The following is a 24,491-nucleotide window of genomic DNA, read 5'->3' as shown; positions in this document are numbered from 1 at the left end:
ATTCGAGTTTTCTCCCGCGTAAAATTGGAAGTGTCTTGGCGACGTTTCGACAAAGTCCCATTCGTCATCTTCAGACTGGTGTTTTCAGCTTCGTGCTTCGAGGAGCACGAAGCTGAAAACACCAGCCTGAAGATGACGAATGGGACTTCATCAAAACATCGCCAAGACACTTCCAATTTTACGCGGGAGAAAACCCGAATAACCAAGGACCTACATACATACATACATACATACATACATACATACATACATACATACATACATACATATATAGTTATAACTCTCTCTCCTAAGTACCCTAAATCAAACTCCAATCAAATCTCAGTTCATTTCCAAAAAGAACATTTCATAGCTCACTGGGATGTGAGGGAAGTCTAGTTTTCTGGTAAATTGGTGACCTGCCACAAAATGTTATGTGAATACGTCAAAGCAGTACATGAGGTCAGTGCTTCCTATAATGGACACGTGGATGATTTGGATTAATTAGGATTCATTATGTATTTTTTTCAAATCTGTTTCCATCTAAATTCTTTGTGGGAAGGAAGAACGTTTCTTCTGCACGTGTCTGGCTTTCTTTTAAGTTTACCCTTTTAAAGAAAACTTCTACATCTGTCAACATTAAGTCTTGATGTTATCTTTTCCCTTGAGTGCTGATAGGTACCAGATTCTCAATCTTTCTAGCACCTCATGCCTTCTAAATGTGTTCGGCTTCAGCTCCCATTAATCACAGCCAGCCATGTCCGTCAGCACTGTTTTACACCTCTTGTTGGCATGGATGACCCACGTGGTAATTTCCAACATGATGTAGAAGCTTTTTCCTCCCATTAACAATTGCGCCATGCCTGTCAAGAATAAGAACATGAGGTCTCTTCAAGCTTCTAAGCACCAGGATTGTCACCAGGTGGCTGATCAGCTCCAATGCAGTGAGGACACGAAAGGTGTCCCTGAGTATAGAAAGCCAGTGGAAGCCTCTTCTGCAGCAGGTAAGCTTGAGCGATGGGTATACGAAGAATTGACCTGACCCCTCCTTGCCTTCTCCTTCAGGTCACGCAGCAAATGGCAGGGATGAACTTCTGTGGCACAAACGGGGTGATGCGCTATGGACAGTCAATGGGCAGAGGGGGTGCCCCAGGAACCAATCAAGCCCTCAGTTCCCAGGTGTGGAAATAGCACACACACACACACACCCGATTTGGACCATTTTCTCGTTCATTTTTAGCTTCGGCTCTCTTGGGTTTTATTTTCCCAGTTCTGTATGAAGCATCGGTTATTCCCTGATGTTCTGTTTTTACTTACCTTGCTGCTGACTCTCCGACGGATATTCCTCTCGCGAACGGACATCCATTCTGCCAGTTTCCCACCTCATGTTCAAAACACCGACGGAGTCTTTGCCACCTTGGCTCATCCTGTCCATAGGCGAGCATTTTTTTTAAGGAGGGCGGACCAAAGATGGCAGCTGGCCCTTCCGGTAGATGTGACCATCATTTTCAAAGCCTGTTCTGGGATTGCAAAAGGAGCGATCACGATGGCTGGTGTGACCTCTGCGTCTTTAGTCGAGGCTTCTTCACCTCAAGGCACTTTGTATTTTAGGACTTTGGCACCAAATACTCTTCGTTTTTTTTTATTCCACCAATACATTCCATGATTTTGGTGGGTGTTTTACGAAACTACTTCATGAGCTTGAAATGCGTTATCCCTGGAGAGGAGCTCCATGAGCCCTCAAGCACAAATTAGGCTTCTTTTCTGAAAGTTGAGAGTTGGGAGGAGACATACCTCTTTTAAAAGCAAGTGCTGCTTGTTTAGTCCTGGCATATTTAAATGCTTTTTTTCCCCCTTTCTCCCCACTTTAACCTTTGAAAGATCTAGCCTAGCGTTTCTCAATCTTGGCAACTTTACAATGTGTGAATCTCAACTCCCAGAATCCCAGTGCTTGCTGGGGGATTCTGGGAGTTGAAGTCCATCTCTTGACGCTCCTGAGGTTCAGAAACACTGCTTTAGCTGATGCTGAAGGTCCAGAATCCTGGCAAGTTTTCATTTGCATTTGTTTTCCCTCGTGTAACTCTCACAAGCACCCAGCTTGCCCGCATGATGACTTTATCGGAGGGGGGGGGAAGCATCAGAGATGGGGCCAGTCTCCCATCTCAGTCATTTCACACAAGCAGTGATCACCCAGTCCATAATTTTGAAAGGTTTTTGTAGCACAAATTGAAGCCAGGCCACCTACTTTTATCTTGTGTATATGTAAATTCATTAATAAAATGCTGCAGTGAAACTCTTTACCTTCTTTGTCCTTGTATTAAATGCTTGTGTTAAAACAAATGGAGATAACCTTTTTTTCTCAAAAGTTATTGAAAGACTTTATTGCGTATGCCATTCGATTTTAACTTATTGCTATGGAATTAATCTAGTCTGTTGTTTGCAGTGCTACGTCTCTGAATTTCTGCCTGCTGGATTCATCTACTAGGCAGAAGTAGATGAAGTTAGGAGTTGCAGGATTCAAAGACATAGCACTAAGTGATCCACTTCCACTACTCTATGCTAGTAAATCCCTTTGCTGCACTGGAGGGCATCATACGAGGAAGAGATATGAGGTTTCTCAATAATAAACTGGCATAGTCATCTATGACCGTCGTGTCTCTTGGGTTAAATTGATAATTTATTAAACTTGCATGCCACCTATCACTCTGCAACTGTACAAAAATAGAGAATCCCAGTATGAGATACTTAGTTATAAAGATTATAGAGCAGACGATTGTCAATTTTAAAGCCTCCTATGACTCTAGACTTGGTTACCTGAGGCCGTACCTTTTGTATTTATCTGCCCAACCAGATCAAGTAGGACCAGTCCCCTGCAGATCCTCTTTGAGATTGCAATCTCTTTGAGATTGCAATCTCTTTGAGATTGCCAACCGATGGGGCTTTCAGAATAGATGCCTTCTCTTTTTTGGAAACTCTCCACCAGGAGACAGCTTGGTCAGCTTCATCTTTCTTGAAATAGAAGGAAATGGTGAAAACCTACTTTTTCTGCCTTGCCGCATGTTATCACTGAAGGTGAAGTTCATGGTGCATGCATTTCTGTGGTTGGTGCTGTATCTTTTTTTATTATGTCAATTTTTAATATGTATTTCGAGTCTTGGGTATGTTGACACTGATAGGCACCCAGAGTCTCTGGGAACAGGTGGCATACATGCATGCACACACGCACAGCACAGCACACACACACACACACACACACCAATCACAGCAATAGTCTTATTCATCTAGCCCAAGGTTTCTCAATCTGATCCACTTTAAGATGTGTAGACTTCAACTCTGGCTGGGAAATTCTGAGAATTGAAGTCCATCCCTCTTAAAAGTGGATCAAGTTGAGAAACACTGATCTAATCCAAAGTAATAAGCTCCCTGTATTAAAAGCATTAAAAATATCATGTACCCATTGGGAGAGCCGTGTGCCAAATGCAGCCTTATGAGAAACACAGCTATCACTGGAAATTTCTGGGTCTTGCAGCTGCGGCAAATCCATAGTCAAGATCTCTTGACATTTCAGACCTTCAACAAGCTGCTAAATATACTTTTAGTGGTTACAGAGGGAACTGGATAAATTGTTCTCCTCCCTGTATTCAGAGGAATGATGTAAACAAGGTACACTCATATCAAAATCAAATGCACATACATACCACAGAAACTCAACTATAGTACACCTTTGTGTTTTGTAGGGTGTGCATGAAACGTCACTGGTTAAAAACTAGTAACAGTAACACCTGAAACAAAACAGTTTTCAAAACTGGCTTTAATTATCTTTACTTGCAGTCCAAATACTGTACATGCAGTTAACAAGCCAAATGGAGAAACATTAATTTTTATTTATTTATTTTTTTTTTTTGGAAAATCCATCTTGTCTCCTTTGTAAAGAGGGGAAAAAAATCTTGTCAATAATAATTTACAAAATTGAGCGTGCACTCTCAAAGCTGTCAGTCCTGCTGCATATATAAATCCACAGAAAAATACAAGAGTTTTACATTTAGGAAAGACCACATCACATAGAAAACATTACAGAGCACAGGTATAAAATTGTCTGTGTGTGTTTGTGTGTGTGTGTGTGTTGGTCCATTAGTAACTGTTCTCTCCGCTGCCCATTGCAAGACAACCCCTTGTGCTCAATGTGACTGGAAGTTTTGAAATTCTTATTCTGATCCCCATTCATATTTTTCTCAGAAAATCTGCTACTTAAGGCCAAGGCTATACTATAATCTTGAGACGCAAGTTGGTTGGCTTGGACAACCTTGATTTACTCCTTCTAAACCCCAGTTTAGAAACTTAGTTATGCTTTGATCAAGATTACTATAATATCTAATTACTGTTTTGCAATGACTCCTATTCTAGGATCACTCCATCCCTTGCCACATTCTTCTATGGAGCCCTTGGTGATCCCTGAATTTGGTTGTTTTTTGTAGACATTCCATTACCCTACTAAATAGCATCTTCAGTGAACAACACTGAAGATGTTACCTAGTTGGATAATTAAACATCTGCAAGAAAACAAATTAAGAGACTACCAAGGACTTCACAGTTCAGTCCTGAGCTACAAATAGTTTCTTCTGTTGATATTCTTCTGCATGACAAGATCCCTGATTACTCTGTTCACAGAAGGAACATAGGGAATATTAGTTTAGTTAGAATTTGCTTCTAAATAAAATTGGGCCAGGTGGATGGCCTGTTTAGGCCCCCACCCATCCCCATTACTAGAACAAGCCTTGAAGATAACTTAGCAGCTAAAGCTACTTCAACTTCAAGAATCTAAAATGGAGCCATCTATTTTGCCTGTCACTTTCTCAAGCTCAGGATGCTGGTTTTAACCCAAGATGCCATAATGAATGGGTCTTTGCTGTGAGGAAATCTTTTTTAATGACAGACCACCCAGATGTGGAGATTCTCAATCATCCAGGTCATGGTTGTTCCAAGGGTGCTTTTCCAAAAAGCAACTGGGCTTTGTTGATTTTTTTTTTTTTTTTGAAAATGTTTCGCTTCTCATCCAAGAAGCTAGTTAGAAGCAAAGAAACTTCTTGAATGGGAAGCAAAACATTTTGGAAAAGCACCTCTGAGATGGCCACCCAGATTTTAAGTCTTCCTAACAAAGACTCATTTAAATAAATCATACCTATTTAAATCTTGCCACTCTACTTTGGTTTCCTTTTCACAATCTTTTTAGAACCTACTCATGCTATGGTTTCAAGGAGCTCTATGGATCCAGTTGTTTTTTCCAAGCCTCTCCATTTGTTGATGTTGCGTCATTTAAAATACGATATTTTAAAAACTATCGTACGGTCTGACCCATATTCTGTATCGTTTGGGGCCCTCTGCTCTGAAAGGCTGCTATAAAGATGTATTTTCAATATGTAAAAGAAGACCTCCCCATCATAGCTGAAGTGTTTGATTCCTCCTGTCGGTAGACCTTTTTAAAACAGGACAATGAACCTAAGCTTCTAGGTCAAGTTTACATTACTCCCACTGCATATCAGTCTTTTCATTTTATTCTACAAAGCTCTTGCTTGCTGCCTTGTAAACCATGTTTTTAGGAGAAAGGCTAGATATAAATTATCCCTATAAATAAATACAAATACATCTTCAGCCCCTACTAAGAGTTCAGTTCCAGAATGGCTCCAGGCCAAAGAAAATTTAGAGGTAGCATTGCCTTCAGTTTCTAGTGACTGTCTCTGGGGAATAAATTCACAATGTCACAGTGAACAATAAGCTGCTTTGTTCAACATTCTTTTTGGGGGGAAAGGAGGGCGTTGGAAGAACTAATTGGCGGGGAGAAGAAAGTTATCCATTGTTAACATGAAAACATATAAGCCCTTATATTTTAAAAGGAAAACACCAACAAGGCCACCAACATCAAAAGTGCTACAATCCAGAGGGGTTTGCTATCCAATGAGCCAAACAGTCCAACTCAAGACAGCCTATTGCACCCACACTCCGACTGAAAAGTACTCTGGCATCAGAAGAGCATTGCTTTAACATCGTTACTACAAATACAAAGAACAGATCCTTCATTCCAGCAGCAAGTGGGATGGTTAAGCTAATCTTCCCCAGCTTAACTCCTCCGATTGGTGTCTTAGGACTGGAATTCCCAACCAGCATGATTGACAGATTCCCAGCACATCCCAAGAACCTCAAATAGGGACAAGGTTGTCCAATGAGACACAACATCCTACTCTCTCCCCACCCCTGCCTTAACTAGAGATGTTAAATCAACGCCATCTCCACACACATCTCTTTTCTCAGTCATCATCTCCAAAGGTTTTTTTAAAAAATATACTATTTTTTTTTCTTTAAAAGCTCCAGAACAGGCAACAGATCCTACAGTGGTGGTCCCAATATGGATTTCACCAACTCTGGCTGATTGCAGTTAAGGGAGATTCAAAAGCTCAGCCCAGGACCCCATGCTCTATTGCATTCCAACCATCTCGTCTATTTCTCATTTCAACCCCATATCTTTAAGAGTGCAACAGTATAGTGTCCCCTGAGAACAGCAGACCTCAAAACACCTTTTGCAACTGTGCACGCTTTTCCTGAATCCTGGTGCAAGGGCGACGTTAATAATCACATGCGTTGTGTAAGCGCTGTAGCTTCTCCACTTTGAAATGTAACTTGGGCAGGAAGGCATCAGAACAGCCAGACTGGTGCATCACCCAGTCATGATTGTTTTCTATATTCATCGTACTGATGATGTAAAAAAAAACACACCCTGAAAGGAGCTTTCATATTGAGGGAACAGCTAAGTTCTGGGTTGAAGAAAAAACATTTTTATGGGAAATGCTGGGGCAAAATAAATATTCAAGGCTATCAAGTCATAAATCAGAACTGCCTGTATCCTGGAGGATCCCAGTGGTATTGAGCTACATTTCCCAGAATTCCCATGCACAGGGTGGAAAAGATTCTCATAAAAATGGATCCAACTTAATTGTTTGAACAGCTGGAATTCAATAAGCTGTTCTATTATCTATTATCTTCTCTTCAGACCAGTGTTTCTCAACCTTGACAATTTTAAGGCATGTGGACTTCAACTCCCAGAATTCCACAGCCAGCATTGCTGGCTGTGGAATTCTGGGAGTTGAAGTCCACATGCCTTAAAATTGTCAAGGTTGAGAAACACTGCTTCAGACCGAATCCTTAATAGTCTTAACACTGATCCAGCTATGACTTTGTTTTATTTCTGCTCTGAGTTTGCAAAGCAACTCTTGATTATTTTTTTTAAGGTGAGATATGCATTATTAAAATAAATACCTGATTCCGGAGAAGCTCTCCCAGGTAATTCCTTTGCACGCTTGAAGGAGAAGGCCAAAAGAAAAGAGATGTGCTAATAAAAGCCCTACCATCCCTGTCCCTTGCTGTCTCTTGCTGCTACTAACTAGACTAACAGACAAAACAAGTCACAACATACTAGTTATAAAATCATGAGGTATACAATCAACAATTTGCACTTCGCTTGTCTCGCACCCTTCATTACTATTCCAGTACAAATAGTTTGGTAAAAACAATTCCAGCCATTGTTCCCATCTTCGTATACTTTCCGTTCATGGATTGTGGAGAAAAACGATCCATTTCTTCATTCTTTACTTAGGGTTGCACGAGTCAAGATTTCTGCAGAGTCCGATTACCTGGAGGGAGGTGCGGCTTTAGGATGTGGGCTGCTCCTGTTTAGCCTTTACTGAAGTTGTTCATAGGATCTCTCCGAGCAGCAGGTGGCAGTGTTGAATCTAGCATGCATCTCCATTGTAAAATCGATCAAATTGCCTTTTGTACTGGAAGAAATCCAGAGGCACTTTTCTTTTTTTTTCCTGTAAAGATGACCTGTTACATGTTTCTTTAGTCTTTCGACAAATTCTATCTCAATCCCAATGTTGCTTAGCTCATTTCTCCATTTTAGCTTGCGGGTTGTTAACTCTTATTCTGCACTGAATTAGCGCGGATTAAAATTCAGAGAGGACAACTCACCAGAGTTCTTGTTCATTTGGATCAAGTCCCATCCATTCCATCATTCTGGCAAATTATGCTCAGAGGCAAACCTTTAACTGCAACGGGGGCTGTTTTCTAAACTTCCCTGCCCTTTCTTTACAATAATGTGTATAAAACAGCCTCTCTGATAAAATGAAAGGTTTGTGGGAGGCTTGGCAAACTTATATATGCCACTTTGAATTCCATGCGGGAAGAAAAAACGGGATATAAATATGCCAGATAAATAAAATACATTTCAGTGGTTCCTGTCGGAAACAGCAGACAAGGAAACAATGTTAGAGAGCGAAAAACAGCATCATCTGGAAATATGGCAATGCCAGTGGTCCACTTCAAAATGCAGATCGTGAGATAAATGTTCTCTGGATCTACCCAATTTGAAGCCAATGTAATGGTTTTAGGGTATAACTATTTCCCCCCCCCCATTTTTGAAACAAAAATAGCTAACATTTCAACAGGAATTTTTTTACATTTTGCCATTGGGAATTTTTGTTTTATTTTGTGCAGAGAAATCATTTTTAAAAAATGGAGGTCACAGCCCAAATAAAAAAACCAAGATCTAGAGAACTCTTTCTTAGCACGTTCAAAGGCATTTGGGATTCCTTCCTGGGACTTTTGCTCACATCAAATCCTCAGAGTGGGAGATACCATCAGCTCTGGCACAAAAGAGAGGATTGATGCTTATGAAATAAAAACCTAAAGCTCCTTTAATGGCCTGGAATTAGTTGCTTTTTTTTTTTATTCCCATGAAATGCATTTTAGTATTTGGGAGCAGTTTTTAGACATAAAACTCTATCTGAAACCTCATCATCTCTCTTAACATAAGCTTCTGACTGTGAGAATACTTTGTTTAAAACAAAGTAAAGACTTCTATCAAAATGATTACGGGCTGCCCAACAAACCCAAAACTTTCTATTGAGGTGGAAATGGACTAATTACATATTGTATCTAGATTTGTAGTTCTTACGTTGGGACATACCTTTTTGTACCTCTTTCCTTCACTGCTGAATTTAGAAAAACATGTGAAATGTCTTAGCGGTTCCAACTTTGGTTTCCATATCTGCCTGACTGCAATATCATGCATGCTATCCTTAGGATCACATCATATCACTCTTGTCTGAACTGTTATAAAAATACTGGAAGCTGTTTAGAAATCCCTAGTACCTTAATTTCACTACCTGGGAACAGAATTAATTTGATTTCTATTTATCTGCTACCTTGTTCCATTCTTTCAGACTGACGGTGCCATTGCTAAACTAGGTGAGATGTCTCCAGATGTGGTAGTGTCTCATCCATGGATAAATAAGGCGTCCTTTGCCTATCCGCCACCAAAAGACGCCATTGTATTCCTATAACTAGTGTTACTTGCTAAGCAAGCCGGGGCACTGCTCAGTGTAGACCATGGCTTGAATCTGGCAATAAAATATATGTCAAGGAGCTGCTTAGCTAAGATGAAACACAATTCAAGATCTTACAAGCACAGACCATTTTGAGGGTCAGCAATCAACACACTGGAAAAAAAACAAAAACAAGTTCAGGTGATCAAGCCAAAGAGATGATACAAGCAGATATCCAGAGTGGTGTAAGGTCGAGGTAGGAAAGTTCAGAGACCCCCAGAATCTGGGTTCATGGCAAGCTTGGGGGCTGTAGCGCAGCTATCTGGAGCACTGGGGATTGGTTCAAACAATGCTTCTATGCCTTAGAGAAGAGGGTATCTATATTGGCAAAAGTCGCCAACCATGTAGGAAAATGTGCAAGGATCCCTGGATAAGCAAAGCTTCAGTCTCAAGAATGCAATTGGTCTTTGAAGGACTCTTCTCGGTTTAGGAATCAGAAGAGAGGATTCGTGAGAGTAGCTGCTCTTTCTGCGGCAGAACCTCTTGGATCTGGACCAGCTTCTACTGACGGTTGTACTTTCTGCAGGCACTTCATTGATTCATTTTCTGCCATTTTTTTCAAAAGAGCCCCTTCAGGAGAAGCCCGTCCCCGGTTGCGCAAAATCTTTACTGCCTTCCTTGCTTATATTTTACATAATTGTTGTGCTAAGTGATATCCTTTAGAAGAACTGTCACCGTGGCTCCTCAAATCTCAGAGTCATAATTTGAGGCACAGTTCGGCGATTCACTCAAAATCGTGTTTTAGGGGGCAAATTGTGCTGACTCCACAAGACTAACTATCACAAGGCTTTCGTGATCCATATTTTTCTACTTGGAAGCAGATCTCGGTTTTCTGCAAAACAGACAACCGAGCGATTGGCCACATTTTGTCCTTAGAGGCAAACTTTGAGTTAGTCCTGCTCTGCAGTTTTTTAAAACATCCTTTGTAAATTGCATTTATTCCAACTTCGATTCAGGATGCAGTAAAACCAGGCAACATTTTGTTGGTCTAGAGGTGAATGCCAGATGACACATTTTTGTCTTTTTGTCAAAAAAGGCTTTCTAAAATGAACAAGACAGAGTGTCTCCAGTGTAGACTCAAAACCAATATATTGCTTATTCTGGAAAATGTCACAACAGTCCATACATGTAGGAAGCAACAGAACGACAGGGCATTCAAGGAGAACAAAGCCAAGAAAATTTCATCAACTCCCTGCTTTGGAATCTGTAGATCAGGTCAGTGTCAAACTAGTGGCCCGCGGGCCAGATGCATCATGCGCAGGCCACATCTACCCCAGCTCCACAAAGGCAAAAACGTCACAATACATCACGTGACGCCATCGAATTTGACACCTGTGCTGTAGATGGTTTGGTCTGGTGAAATTGTGGGGCCAAATTGGTGGCTCCAGAAATTCCATATTCAAAAATTGGTGCAGGTTAATGTTACTGAAATACGTTACTAATATATTTACACGTGCTTTTTTGAAGGGTGTGATGGGATCCCATCAAAACATCCGCTGGAAACTTGTCCTTGTAAGGGAGAAATTAAGTGCTATCGGTTTTGTTTCCCCTTAATTTTCTTCTTGAGAACTTCCCTTGTGTTTCATCCTAACTGAAGTTACAGAAGAATCCATGTTTACTTTACTTATATTATAAAACACCTAAGAAGTAAAACAGTTTCTTGGCCCTCCATTAAAATCAAGTGTGGATAGCTAAAATGAGCATTCCAATTTAAGAGCTATTTCCAAGGCTGTCTAGTATCCAGAAACTAACCAGTAGCTTTCAGGCTGCTGTCATGTCAACACTCAATCCGCCAGCTTTTACTGCTCCTATAGTCTATGGGAAATTTTTTAAAAAATAATAGTAACAGGAACAATAAAGAAATTGTGATTTTCAGTAGTATCTCCCCTGAGTATTTGCAACAAATTTTAGTAGGCACCTTCATGAAAAGCTTCTGTAATTCTCAATTTTGCTACGGGAACTGGCCGTCACTGAGAGACCAGATTGCTACATAAAACACATATTCGTACAACTAACAATCCAGCCCATGCGGGTTTACACAGAAGCAAATTCCATCAAATGTTCCATTTTTTTTTAAACAAATTAGTTGGTTTTGGATAGCAGCCAGATTGGATTAAACTGAAACAGTTAATAAATGGAGAGACTCCATACTCATCCTTCTGATAAATTCATAGGCTCTCCTATGAAACTTTGAAGAGCTTCCATGTTTGCCCAGTAAATTTCTTCTCGTTATATTTTACCTTCTGTTTGAAAATTGGTTGGTTTGGTATCTTGCCTTTCAGGCTGCAAATTGTTCCAGACACAATGAGGACAAACTGAACAAAGGGCCCATTTCAATAAGAGTGTTCTTTGCATATGCCTTGCTAAAATAGCATCAAAGATCCAGCATCTAAAACAGGAGTCTCTAAAGGAGGAGACACAATTAAATTTCTCTAAGCATGACAAAGCAAAATCATGAGTCTTAGTATTCTTTGAACTTAACAGTCAGATGCACCCTTTGGAGATCTCTCTTCTTCCGCACCTTTGGCAGATCCTCCTATCCTTCTCCAGGTACGCACAATGCAAACGAAATTGCTTTCTCCAGGATTCCAAACCCAGGATTTAAGCAGGAAGTGAAATGCTGACAGCTCCTGCCAGGTGGGAAGGTGACCGTACTGTACAAATATTGCAGAGGAATCCATAAGCACGTGGCAAGCTACATAATGTCTGAAAATGCTACATTCCTTTAAAAAAAAAAGACGTTAAGTGCCGCATTCCATTTTTTTCCCCTTTTTTGTTTCGTCTAAAGAAACACTAGGAGAAATCAAAGCTTATCCTCCAGAGATGCCAAAAGAAAACAGGGCTGAGAGGAGAAAGAAAACCTAACATGCTATTTTGAAGTGGGTTTAACGGTTGAGATCCTGCCTAAGATGTTTCCAGCATGAGAAACGATTTACTCTTTTTCACAGGCCATTTTCTTTGGGGTGATGGAACAGTCTTGAAACTGGCAATTTGTTAATCGGGGTGTTTTTTTCTTCCTCTCCTTAATACGTGTTTCTTTTCTTTCCCTTTCAATTCCTCCCCCATCACCCTTTTGGATTTCTCCTACGTTGTCCACCCCAGAGAGGGAGGATCAGACACGTCTAAAGTCACTGGAACAATTTCCTTGAAAGAAGAGGCGGAGGAGGAGAAAGGGTGATGGGAGGAAAAGACATGGAATATTTACAAACCATACTTCCAGAAGCCGTGGTAGAACAAGGCATTCTCTGTTGTTGTTGTTGTGTTGTCTTCTTTAAGGACAAGAAGGGCTTATTGAACTCTCTAGTGAAGACTGAGAAAGGCGACGAGTAAGGGGTCCGATGGTGGAGTCTGCCAACGAGGAAGTGGGAAAGAGCTTATACCAACCTGTCACTACACTGGACAGGTCCAGCTCATCTAGGACAATCTGAGCCATCCCCATGAAGCACTTGTGGTCCATGCGGCCATAGTCTCCCCAGACAATCACCTAAAGGGGAAAAGGAGGAAGAGCTGAATTGCCACGAGAATCCGAGACAGGAGAATTAGAAGACTAGAAGACCTACAGAGTCAGGTGGAAAGCAGAAGGCCTTTACCAACATCCCATAACTAACTAATCCTTGGGGTTGTTTCTATTTTTTGGCTAACACCCTGGTTCTTCATACTATTACCATAAATCATTAACAGCATAGTCCTACCTATGTTGACTCTAAACCAGTGGTTCTCAATCTTTTTAATGCCGCAACCCCCAACTGGTCGTAAGTCGAGGGCTACTCAACCGGTCGTAAGTCGAGGGCTACTCAACTGGTGCAGCACCGTTTGCAGAATGGGACTTTTGGCGGGCTCAGCAGGGCAGAGACAGCCTGGACAATTCCTATTGGCTTTTGAAAGCCAATAGAATTAGACTCTGTTCAAGAGAGTCTATTCTATTGGCTTTCAAAACCCAATAGAATAAAAGGGAGGAGCACAGTTAAGGAAAAGGGGGGGAAAAATGGCGGACTGCGTTGTTTGGCAACCCCCGTGAAATGGTCGTTCGACCCCAAATGGGGTCCCGACCCACAGGTTGAGAACCCCTGCTCTAAACTAACCTTTCCTTGAGTTCCAGAAGTTACTCTTAGGTAAAGTAGGAGCGGGTCTGTTTTGCCTCTCAAAGATATTCCTTTAAATGCATTTAGCATAAACCTTGCAGCCTTTAAAAAATGAGTTTTGCATTCTGTAATCATTTACTATCCTGGAAATGGGAAAATATGTGCTCTTGCTTAGCTGATGTGGATCCCAATTTATACACAATTAGGAGATATTAAAATATCTTTTGACGGGTAGTGCTAGCTAGGGGCTATTTAAAAGTACCCAATGGTTTGAAAATAGCCGAACATGCTTCTTCCATTCATTTAAAGATTTAGCGAATGCATCCACATAACATGACCAGGTTCAATTAGTTAATAACATTTTCCCCCCTAGTATCGGTTTTTTGTCAGTGTGCAAAACCAGAAGAAGGATCATTTCAATCGGTAAATCAAGAAGCACCCTGGTCCTGGTACCCTTTTAATATCTTACAACCATCCAACAACAAAAGGTGTCAGGATTCTACCCTTTCTGAAATCTAGAATCAGATCTGTAATTCTTGGCGTTCCCTACCTGAGCAATAAAGATCCTAAAAAGGAGGAGATGGAAAGTAAGTATATCATAAATTGCTCTTTCAACTAAAAATGAGTCAATAATTTTAGCTCATCATTTATAGAAAGTTACCTTTTATTTATTGACTTTATTTAATAATCAAATTTGCACGGTCATTCATCTCACATAAAGTGACTCTGGGTGCCATACGGCCAACCCGATGAAATCCCATTGCTCAAAATAAAAATCTTGCTTACACCAAGATCTCAATTAAGATCTCAGGAAAACATTTTCCTGATTCTCTATCGAATTACTATTTCCTCCTTCAGGAATGTGAAATCTGTGTTTCTCCGGGTTTAGCACTGAACAATCTTGATTTCTGGAAGATTTCCTTAGCAATATCTGAAAGGCCATTTGTTCTTGACTTGAACTTTGAACTCAGCATATTCCTGAAGCCAAACATCTCCATTTTTATCTAAATTGGGACTTCCAACACAAAAAAACCCCTAGATCTTAAAGTCAATAGTTGAGGCAATTCATGATAACCCTCTTCTTCAAGTATCTTCATAGCATCCAACTTCCCTTCTGGGGCCTTCAGAATCTTTTGGGGGGATTCTACAAGTTCCCCAGCTGAAACATCTTAATTCTGATGAGGACACCAGAGACCTTTTCAGAGGACAACCCAACAGAAATCTCTATGACAAACTCAATTTCATTGAGGGCCGCATCAGCATTGTGGTTGCCCTCAGGGGGCCGGGCGGGTGTGGCCAGGGTGGGTGTGGCCTACTGGGTGGGCATGGATAGAGTGGGTGTGGCCTACTGAGTGGGTGTGGCCAGCTCTACATCGTTCGCGTCAAGGGTGCCTGTGGGGGCCTGGGCAGGAATGGGACAGATCTGAGGATCTCTGGCAGAAGGGCGTGGGACCGGAGCAAGTGCCAAGGCATGGTCCACTGGAAGAGCCTCACTGTTCCTCTCAGGCCATGCGGGGGGGGGCTGGATGGTGGTGCGGACTGCCCAGAGCCCTGGGCAGTAGAGGTCAAATGCCCAGCCTGGTCCTTGAGCACCTGTGGCACCAAGCCCAGCCCCTTTTCCTCAAGGCTGCTGCTGAAGGTTCTCCTGGTTCTTCGCTGTTTCCAGACAGCCTTGTGGAGCTAAAACTGAATGTGTTTCAGCATAGATGGCCACCACAAAATTGTACATTGGCTCCCGGCTGGCCTGGGCCTGGGCCAAGGCAGAGGGGGCCGTTCCCTCACTGTTTCCAGGATGGCTTCGCGGGCCACATGAAACCACTTTGCGGGCCGCATCCGGCCCCCGGGCCTTGTGTTTGACATGTCTGTTCTACAGTAACCGTACCGATTGTCTACTTAATAGCTACCAGAATCACCTTCCCATAAAGGCCCCAGGGAAACTTGACTAGAACTTCTACTGGACCCATATAGGTTGCCTGTCTAAGCTATCTCCCATGGGGACACCAGGGGACAATGCTGTGAGGGCATCTCAGTAGGCCTGTGGCTGAATTACGGCTGTAAAATGCATATGGGCAGAAGGAGGATCCTCTTACCCTTCAAAGAGGAGGAAAGCATTCACCTGTAGCATTTTACCCTGAGGGCCTTCGTCAAACAGAAGCGCCTGCTGGTACAACGGGTCATAGTTCTTCTTGACCGTCTTGGTTTTCTTCTTGGCCAGGCAAGCCCCATTTTCCAGCAGATACACTTTAACGTAGGTGGCTGTATTGGCAGAGAGAAGGGAATAGAAACAGGGAGCTTAATCATGGCTATTCTGCCCCAGGCTGGGATAATGATGATGATGATGATGATGATGATGATGATGATGATGATAAAGTTGGAAGGGACCTTGGAGGTCATCTAGTCCAACCCCCTGCTGTGGGGGTTTTATAGGCAGCTGCGGTATTTTATAGGCAGCTGCTATGTAGAAGCTGGGTTGACGAGATCAGAAATGAGGAGGTGATAAGCCGCCTGGGAAAGCCAAGGGAAATCATCAAAACAATTAAAAAATAAAAATTAGAATATTTCGGACATGTGATGTGACACCCAGAAAAATACGGCATACTCCATTTAATCCTCCAGGGAAAGATTGAAGACAAATGAGGTCCAGGCAGAAGAAGAACATCGTGGCTTCAAAATCTAAGGGACTGGTTTGGACAAAACTCAGCAGCACTTTTTCGTGCGGCTGCTGATAAAAACAGGATCGCCAATATGATCGCCAACGTCCGATAAGGGATATAGAAGAAGAAGGAAGAAGGAGAAGGAGAAGAAGAAGAAGAAGAAGAAGAAGAAGAAGAAGAAGAAGAAGAAGAAGAAGAAGAAGAAGAAGAAGAAGAAAAAGAAGAAGAAGAAGAAGAAGAAGAAGAAGAAGAAGAAGAAGAAGAAGAAGAAGAAGAAGAAGAAGAAGAAGAAGAAGAAGAAGAAGAAGAAGAGATATTTTAAAGAACAGACATAAAGTATACAAACAACTTCCTGTATATACCAAGAATTGTCCCAGCCAGCTTTTCACTTTATCTCTACTCAGTCCTATTCCAAAGCAATTACTTACCAGGAAAAGACTTGGATCCTAGTTTGGGTATGAGGCCTCGGGCTTCTATCACTTCTACCTCTAGCTGTCCATTCCGGTCAATCATCCCAACATGGACATCACCTAGGAAAACAGCAGTAAAGTCAGCATGGACACAACTCCAGAGCTTTGTGCTGTCCACATGTGATTGTGCAAAACAAAGAAGAAAACAGTGTGTGGGGGGGGGGGAAGTATCATTTATTTTTTTAGAAGTCCCAAACAGTTTGTGTGCATCCATCTTTAACAAGCTGCTTGATTACAAGTATTCCCATGAGAAAAAAGGCCTTCTTTCAAAATTCAATTGGATTTTTTTGATATAATAAAGAATAGCTTTTTGCCCTTCACGCCAACATCTTCCCCCATTTCCATGTGTGATTGTGGTGTCTTACTCATCTCAATGTTTTGTGGTAGATCTATATTTAGAAGACTTTTTTAAGTAATGGAACCCAAGGAAATGTGATGGAGATGTTATGGTTCTCCAAATATTGCTAAATCGTACTTTCCAAGAAATCGAAGGAACATGGCCAATGGTTATAGAAAGCCTATAAATTTAACACATAAATAGAAATAAATAAATAAATTCAGTAGCACTTGGGGAATCACATATTCTTTATCCATAAGCTCTAACCAAAATGAATTACTCTCCTTAAATCAACATGAAAAATTATAATAATAATAATAATAGTAGTAAAGTTGGAAGGGACCTTGGAGGTCATCTAGTCCAACCCCCTGCTCGGGCAGGAAACCCTACACCATTTCAGACAAATGGCTGTCCAGTCTCTTCTTAAAAACTTCCAGTGTTGGAGCATTTACTGCTTCTGGAGGCAGGCTGTTCCACTGATTAATTGTTCTCACTGTAAGGAAGTTTCTCCTTAGTTCTAGGTTGCTTCTCTCCTTGATTAGTTTCCACACATTGCTTCTTGTCCTGCCTTCAGGTGCTTTGGAAAATAGCTTAATTCCCTCTTCTTTAGGGCAGCCCCTGAGATATTGGAATACTGCTATCATGTCCCCCCTTGTCCTTCTCTTCGTTAAACTAGACATACCCAATTCTCGCAACCGTTCCTTATATTTTTTAGCCTCCAGTCCCCTAATCATCTTTGTTGCTCTTCTCTGTACTCTTTCTAGAGTCTCAACATCTTTTTTACATCGTGGTGACCAAAACTGGATGCGGTATTCCAAGTGTGGCCTTACCAAGGCATTGATTGCAATTGACCTTGATCTGTTTACATCTTAAGGATAAAAGAAGGACGAATCAAAAAGAGTCCTCCTGGTAGAATATTGTGTATATCCTGAAGCAATTTTAACAACCTGAGTCCCGCTGACCTTCTGAAATTTGTAGATGGCCAAACCTGACTCACGTCAAATTTATTCAATTAGGTAGGAAGATTTTCAAGGACTTATTGTTAGACAGATTCTATTAGGACTTACAATAGCCTTTATGGTCACGAATTTCATGCAATACTTGGGGATTTGCTACAAAAGTGTATAGTATGAACCAGCGTTTCTCAACTTTGACAGAGGTGAAGATGTATGGACTTCCAACTTCCAGAATTCCCCAGCCAGATGACATCAGGAATCATGCTTACACTGAAGATTTTGTTAAATCACAATTAGATAGGTTCAAAAAAACACTCAGCCATAAAGCATGATTTCTACATTACAGGAATTATGGCTCAATATATAAACACTACACAGTCCCTCACAAAACATGAATCCAGGGAGATGGTTAATTAAGAAAGATCCACATGAGATCCTCCTCCATCAAGTAACCCTGAACCTAAAGGGCTGAGAGGGTCACCAAAGGTTCACTCACCCATTGGTGGAGTAGCGAGTGTTTGTCGCCCTACAATTTGGGCTGGTCCAAGACCATCTAGGAAGTCACTGAACTGGCTTTCAACTCCCAGCTTGGTTGTGGGGAAAATAAATCTGAAGGAAAGGGTGAGAAAGACAGTGTGTGAGAAAAAGAAGACACAGCTTGAAAATCCTTCTCCTCCTACATTTTGTCCCAGGGCATCTTTTTGCCTTTACATGAGACTTGAGTCAATAACCCAACTGAATCAAAGACATTTTCATGCATCCTGGGTTTTTTTTTGGGGGGGGGGGTCCTATCTATGAGTTAATATTATCAGGACATTTTCCTTAAAAAATATAGCACTTGTTTTTATATTCTCGGTGCAATGTCTACTCTTTATTCAGCAACTTTGTTAACCAACAGGAGGACTTACGTGCCATCGGAGCTGTTGCTGTTAGTACTTCCATCGGTTGACTCCCGACTGCCTTGACGGGTGACCCTGTTTCTCATCTCCACAGCAATCCCAGTCTCAGTGCTGCGACGAATGTTACTTCGAAGTTTCTTTAAGCCACCATCTGGGGGGGGGGGAGAAACGACATGAATAGAGGGTGAGGCAGTCCAGAGGCATCATCTCACAGCCAGGAAAGGATAGGACTTGTCCTACAATACATTCAGTGAGAGCCAAGCTGATACTGGTTAGTTTCTTTCCTGTCTACCTCTGGCCCAGGGAAAGACAATCATGGCTGTTTTATGACTCGTGGACTTCAACTCCCAGAATTCCTGAGCCAGCACGGGGGAACTATGGCCCCTTCATGACTCGTGGACTTCAACTCCCAGAATTCCTCAGCCAGCATGGGGGAACTATGGCCCCTTCATGACTGGTGGACTTCAACTCCCAGAATTCCTAAGCCAGCACGGGGGAACTATGGCCCCTTCATGACTCGAGGATTTCAACTCCCAGAATTCCTCACCCAGCCTGGCTCAGCTTGGAAACCTTTCAATTTCCCCTCAGCATGGCTGGCTGAGGAATTCTGGGAGTTGAAGTCCACGAGTCAAAAGAGCCAAGGTTGCCTACCCCTGATCTAGCTTTTGGATGGATGCAAAAGGTCCCAGTTTTCTGCGTTCTCAAGTGAAAGTAAGTCCTTTTGAGTGAAGCAGAAATGCTGATTTGGCTCTTCCCTCCCCCCCCCCCTTCGTCTCTCTTTGGAAATCAGAGATTGAATCTGAAGAGGGCGGTTATGTCTGTTTTACGGTTAGCATGCGCAGATAGTGTTATTGGGTTTCTGCACAGCCTGTGTCCCAGTAAGACACAACTCCAGAAGTCTTCTGCCTTCTGTCTGCAAGCCAACAATGAAGCAAGGATGAGTAGTCACTACCACATATTCTTACCTCTGGGAGGCTGAGCAGATTAGACCCAGAAGGAGAGAAAAGCAAATACTGTGACAGAAACAGTAGCACGCTGGGGGAATGGCTGCCCTTGGGAGCAGGACCCATAGAAACATCTCACCCCTGGGCTTCCCAAACCCAGAGACTAGCACTAATGGTCTCTGCAGGCTTCCGTATAACCTTTTTTTTAATGTTTTTGCTCCTCATGTGATGAAATACTTGTATGCAGTTGTTTTTTGTTTGTGATTTACGGTTTTGTTTGGATAGACGCCCACTCCAGTGAAATATAAATACAATAGGTGTATAAGTCATTTAGAATAAAGAACACTTGGAATACTGCATCCAGTTTTGGTCACCACGATGTAAAAAAGACGCTGAGACTCTAGAAAGAGTGCAGAGAAGAGCAACAAAGATGATCAGGGGACTGGAGGCTAAAGCATATAAGGAGTGATGATGACAGAGAGACAAGAGAAGCCAGTTGTCATTTTAAGCCCAGAAAGTCATTAATCCAGAAGCCAGGTGATATGGGTTGTACATTACAATCCATTTACAAGAGATGTTTCAAAAAAGAACTTCCTGACATTGTAAAGCGAACTGAACTTTGCCATAAAAATGCAATTGATGTCAATCATCATTATCATCCCTATGTTGCAGTTTGAGGTAAGGTAAAGAATAGAAGAACGGGATGACAGAGAAGGAGGTGGCTGGATGGAGTCACTGAAGCAGCAGGCGTGAGCTTAAATGGACTCCAGAAGATGGTAGAGGACAGAAAGGCCTGGAGGAACATTGTCCATGGGGTCGCGATGGGTCAGACACGACTTTGCAACGAACAACAACAACAAAGTGCAACTTATTCAATTTGCATAATTAGCAAATTAAAATGCATCCAGTGATAAGAGACTGGTCGGTCACATGATCCTGCGAAGTTGCAAACTCTTTCTGGCCACTAATCAGAATGAAACAGGTCACCTAGCTGCCTCCTGGTGATCAAGGTACCTGGTACACCCAAGTAGACCATCTTGCTCACCCCCAAAACAATACTATTCCAAAGCCTATTGAGTGAGTTCTGGCTCCTCCTGGCTCACACGTCACTGTCTTCATACAGTGGTGCTGACAGAAAAACACCACCTGATTTTCTCTTACACCTAGATAGGGAGGAAGAATGTTCTTCAGGGCACTGACATAAATATGACTTCTCCTGATTGTGGCTGTCAGATTGCTTTATAAAATACAAGGTGTGCTGTAAAGGCTGACATTAGCAAAGCCACAATTCACAGGCCAGACAGAATATTATCTAAACATGGAACAGGCTTCTCTGACTTCCAAGGCCAAGAAAAGAACAGCTAAAAGTCTACTGTGTAAAAAGTGGGAGAAGAGGATTAGGATTTAAGCCCTGATGCTGACATCCACCCATCCACCAGTTGCACATGGCTTAATTCCGACTGGATGTGGGAGACCCATCCAAAGCAAATCATCTATCAGCATTTAGCTCCTTGATGCATGTTTAATTTTCTGGAAAGCCAAGACTGACCTCGCCATGCCTGGTGGGTAGTCCAACATGCCAAAGACAACTTGATTTTCCCACCAATCACACTAAGAGCCAACTTCAGAATTTGCAGCAATGAACTTGGAGCAGTAAATCTGTCTCTGTTCGGAGCTTTCTCCTACTCTTGGGTCTAATTTGCATAGCTGCACTAATATCCTCCTGATCGCTCAGGAAAGCAAAGAACTTCTTTGCAGTTCTGTTTTATAGTTCAGCTATCGAGAGCATTAGAAGTGATCTTTTCTTTGGCAAAGGTGATAGGAACTCCAGTTGGCCAATCCCCTTAATGGCAAATGAGAAGGACTTTGGGAGACAAGAGGAAGATAAGGGGCATCTGAGCCTGCAGAAGGAATGAGGGCGGGGGAAATGTCTCAGGAGGGACCCTCCCTAGTATCTTGGTTTGTAAAGGTGATGGGGGGGGGGAGAGATACTTTAGACTTGCAAGATGTTGTTAATGAAACCAGTAGTTCTCAATTTTGGCAACTTGAAAAAGTGTGGACTTCCAAGTCCCAGAATTCCACAGCCAGCCATGCTTTTTCAAGTTGCCAAGGTTGAGAAATACTGATGTAATCTTACAATAAAGACAGAATTAGTACTTCTGGGTCTGCTTTTGGTCTGGACTACCTCGCAAGACTGACAATCCCCCCCCCCCCAAAATGTGCTTTGTTCTGCAAAACCAGCTTTTGGAAAAGAATGGAAGAACGGACAACAGCATTTGATTAAAGAGCGGTGCTTTTTGACTGCCTGTTCCAAAGAGATTTGGAACGGTCCCCATATTGCCATCCAGTTGTTACAGATTCACTGAGATTTAACCAACTTTCCAAAAAAGACTATTTAAAAAAAAAACCTAACAATAGCATACCTAGACTAGCCTCTGGAACAAGTGTAAGCTAGACATGACATGAGTTGTGTGTTCAAATCAGAACTTGTTTTTGCGATATTAACTCAGCTTCTGAGGTTATAATTATAGAAAGTGGGAGACTCAAACTGAGGGGTCTTTTCCAAGTCAGCAAATCCACTCTTTGCCACAGCAGAAGCAATGGCTAATTTTTAGACAGGAGAAAATTGGCAAATGAAATTACATCTTGCCAGATGGTCCCTAGGTGGCTCTTAGAATCATTCCATTAATCAGAGGGTTCAATATCAAACAAATTCCAAATGAGACTAATTCATGCAAACAATTGCACTAAACACACACACACACACACACACACAGAGAGAGAGAGAGAGAGAGAGAGAGAGAGAGAGAGAGAGAGAGAGAGAGAGAGAGAGAGAGAGAGAGAGAGAGAGAGATGGAAGGTTTTAATGACAGCCAAATTGCTAACATGAATCTACAGCTGCAAAAGACATGCAAAGTGCAAAAAGCCAGATCTCTGATATATCTGCCACATTTCTGTCTTCCAACTTTAATGTTACAAGGACTAGAAACACATAATTTTTGTAAAATGCCCAAAATCATTTAGGTGAAATGGGAAGTATAGAAATCAATAAAATCTGATTTTGCCATTTTAAAAAAAAAATGTTTGCTTTTTTTAAGGTTCTACTGTGATAACTTGGAGGCCCAGTTTGGTTGATCATTTTCTATGACTTCAACTTGCATTAAAGTCCAATGTTTTAAGAAGTAATGATCTATCCAAGGATGTTTAAGTCATTCTACAATGCATTTCGAGAGCCAGTTTGTGTAATGGTTAAGGCATCAGGCTAGAAACTAGGAGCCGGGGGTTCTAGTCCCACCTTGGATACAAAGCCAGCTGGGTGTGACCTTGTACCTCTTTCTTAGCCCTGGGAAGGAATTAGTGGCAAACCACTTCTGAAATCTTGCCAAGAAATCATGCAGAGACATGTCCAGGCATCAGGAGTTAAAAATTAACTTAAAGGCACATAGAAATCTCCCCTTTAGGCTCACAGCAATTAAAAAAAAAAACATCTAAATTAGAACCATCAGTTATCTAGAACTCACTGTGTACAACTGTGCATTGCTACCATTCCTTCCCAACCAATGCATTCTCTCAAGCAATGGTTCCCAGTCTATGATTTTCAAGGGCACAATCTTGTCAGTCTTCCACCAATCAAAGCATCCATTCCATGATCGTCAGCACCCCTTTAACACCAGCAAACCTACTCTGAGGTTTACACTCTGTATTTCGCATGCATCATACTAGCTAGCTTAGAATTAGAAATCAGTTCCCTGGAAGATCAGGCCAGATGAGTTGATTCCCCATGGCCGTTATATTTGCACACATACAGACTTGTTCCTGAGCATTCCTTAGTTAAGAATTTAGTAGGTGAAGCTGAAGTGCAGAGAAGAGCAACAAAGATTATTGGGGCACTGGAGGCTCAAACATATAAAGAACATTTGCTGGAATTGTGTGTGTCTAGTTTAATGAAAAGAAGGACTGACATGATAGCAGTCTTCCAATATCTCAAGGGTTGCCCCAAAGAAGAGGGAGTCAAGCTATTCTCCAAAGCGCCTGAAGGGAGGACAAGAAGCAATGGATGGAAACTAACCAAGGAGAGAAGCAACCTAGAACTAAGGAGAAATTTCCTGAAAGTTAGAACAATTAATCAATGGAACAACTTGCCTCAAGAAGTTGTGAATGCTCCCAGACTGAAAGTTTTTAAGAAGAGACTAGGCAGCCATTTGTCTGAAATGGTATAGGGTTTCCTGCCTGAGCAGGGGTTGGACTAGAAGACCTCCAAGGTCCCTTCTAAGTCTGTTAATCTATTCTATTCTATTCTATTCTATTCTACTCTACTCTACTCTACTCTACTCTACTCTACTCTACTCTAAACTCTACTCTACTCTATTTTTGGTTGATTTCCAAAGGCACAAGACCTTACAGGCCGTCCAGTGAGGAACACCTATGGAAGAAAGCAAGCGGAGCGATGTAGTGTTGCTAAAGAAAGCAATTGGTAATATCATTTTAGCTCCTTTCAGCACTCGCTTTCTTTCCTAATCAACACTTCACATGCGCCTTGGTGTCTCATTCACAGGTCTCCATGGCAACTCTTCCTCCTCTTGCCCCCCCCAACCCATTTCTTCTTTCTGTCCTTTTTGCAAAACCAGACTCGCTGCTTTGTCTTGCCACCACTAATACTAATTTGTGTGCCTGCATCCTGCAGCAGGTCAGTCCCCAGGGGAAGGAAAGAGACCTGGCAGAGCTCCTACAGCTCA

General features: G+C 41.9%; 2 protein-coding genes across 9 annotated transcripts in view; one reads left to right on the top strand and one right to left on the bottom strand.

Moving 5' to 3' along the window:
• Positions 1-2,279, top strand: part of SMAP2 (small ArfGAP2) — a 30,272-nt gene extending 27,993 nt beyond the window's left edge. For all 3 annotated transcript variants that reach the window (XM_039329858.1, XM_039329840.1, XM_039329850.1), the window contains exons 11-12: positions 1,045-1,158; positions 1,250-2,279. In XM_039329858.1, the coding sequence (XP_039185792.1) occupies positions 1,045-1,158; positions 1,250-1,645 (510 nt within the window). In that variant the 3' untranslated portion in view covers positions 1,646-2,279. The remainder of the gene's footprint in view (positions 1-1,044; positions 1,159-1,249) is intronic.
• Positions 1-24,491, bottom strand: part of RIMS3 (regulating synaptic membrane exocytosis 3) — a 63,976-nt gene that overhangs the window by 2,105 nt on the left and 37,380 nt on the right. For 4 of the 6 annotated variants that reach the window (XM_039329872.1, XM_039329902.1, XM_039329877.1 and 1 more), the window contains exons 3-7: positions 18,821-18,962; positions 18,409-18,521; positions 16,578-16,679; positions 15,612-15,751; positions 8,746-12,897 (exon numbers count right to left, since the gene is read on the bottom strand). In XM_039329872.1, the coding sequence (XP_039185806.1) occupies positions 12,685-12,897; positions 15,612-15,751; positions 16,578-16,679; positions 18,409-18,521; positions 18,821-18,962 (710 nt within the window). In that variant the 3' untranslated portion in view covers positions 8,746-12,684. Of the gene's footprint in view, positions 1-8,745; positions 12,898-15,585; positions 15,752-16,577; positions 16,680-18,408; positions 18,522-18,820; positions 18,963-24,491 lie in introns of those variants that run through there. The other 2 variants (XM_039329893.1, XM_039329911.1) reach the window with 2 other exon arrangements.

This window comes from Crotalus tigris, unplaced genomic scaffold (assembly GCF_016545835.1).
Source record: "Crotalus tigris isolate CLP2741 ecotype Arizona unplaced genomic scaffold, ASM1654583v1 scf7180000017614.5298720, whole genome shotgun sequence".
NCBI classification, from domain to species: Eukaryota; Metazoa; Chordata; class Lepidosauria; order Squamata; family Viperidae; genus Crotalus; species Crotalus tigris.
Note: the sequence above shows the minus strand (reverse complement) of the source record. Positions and strands in the feature narration are given on the sequence as shown.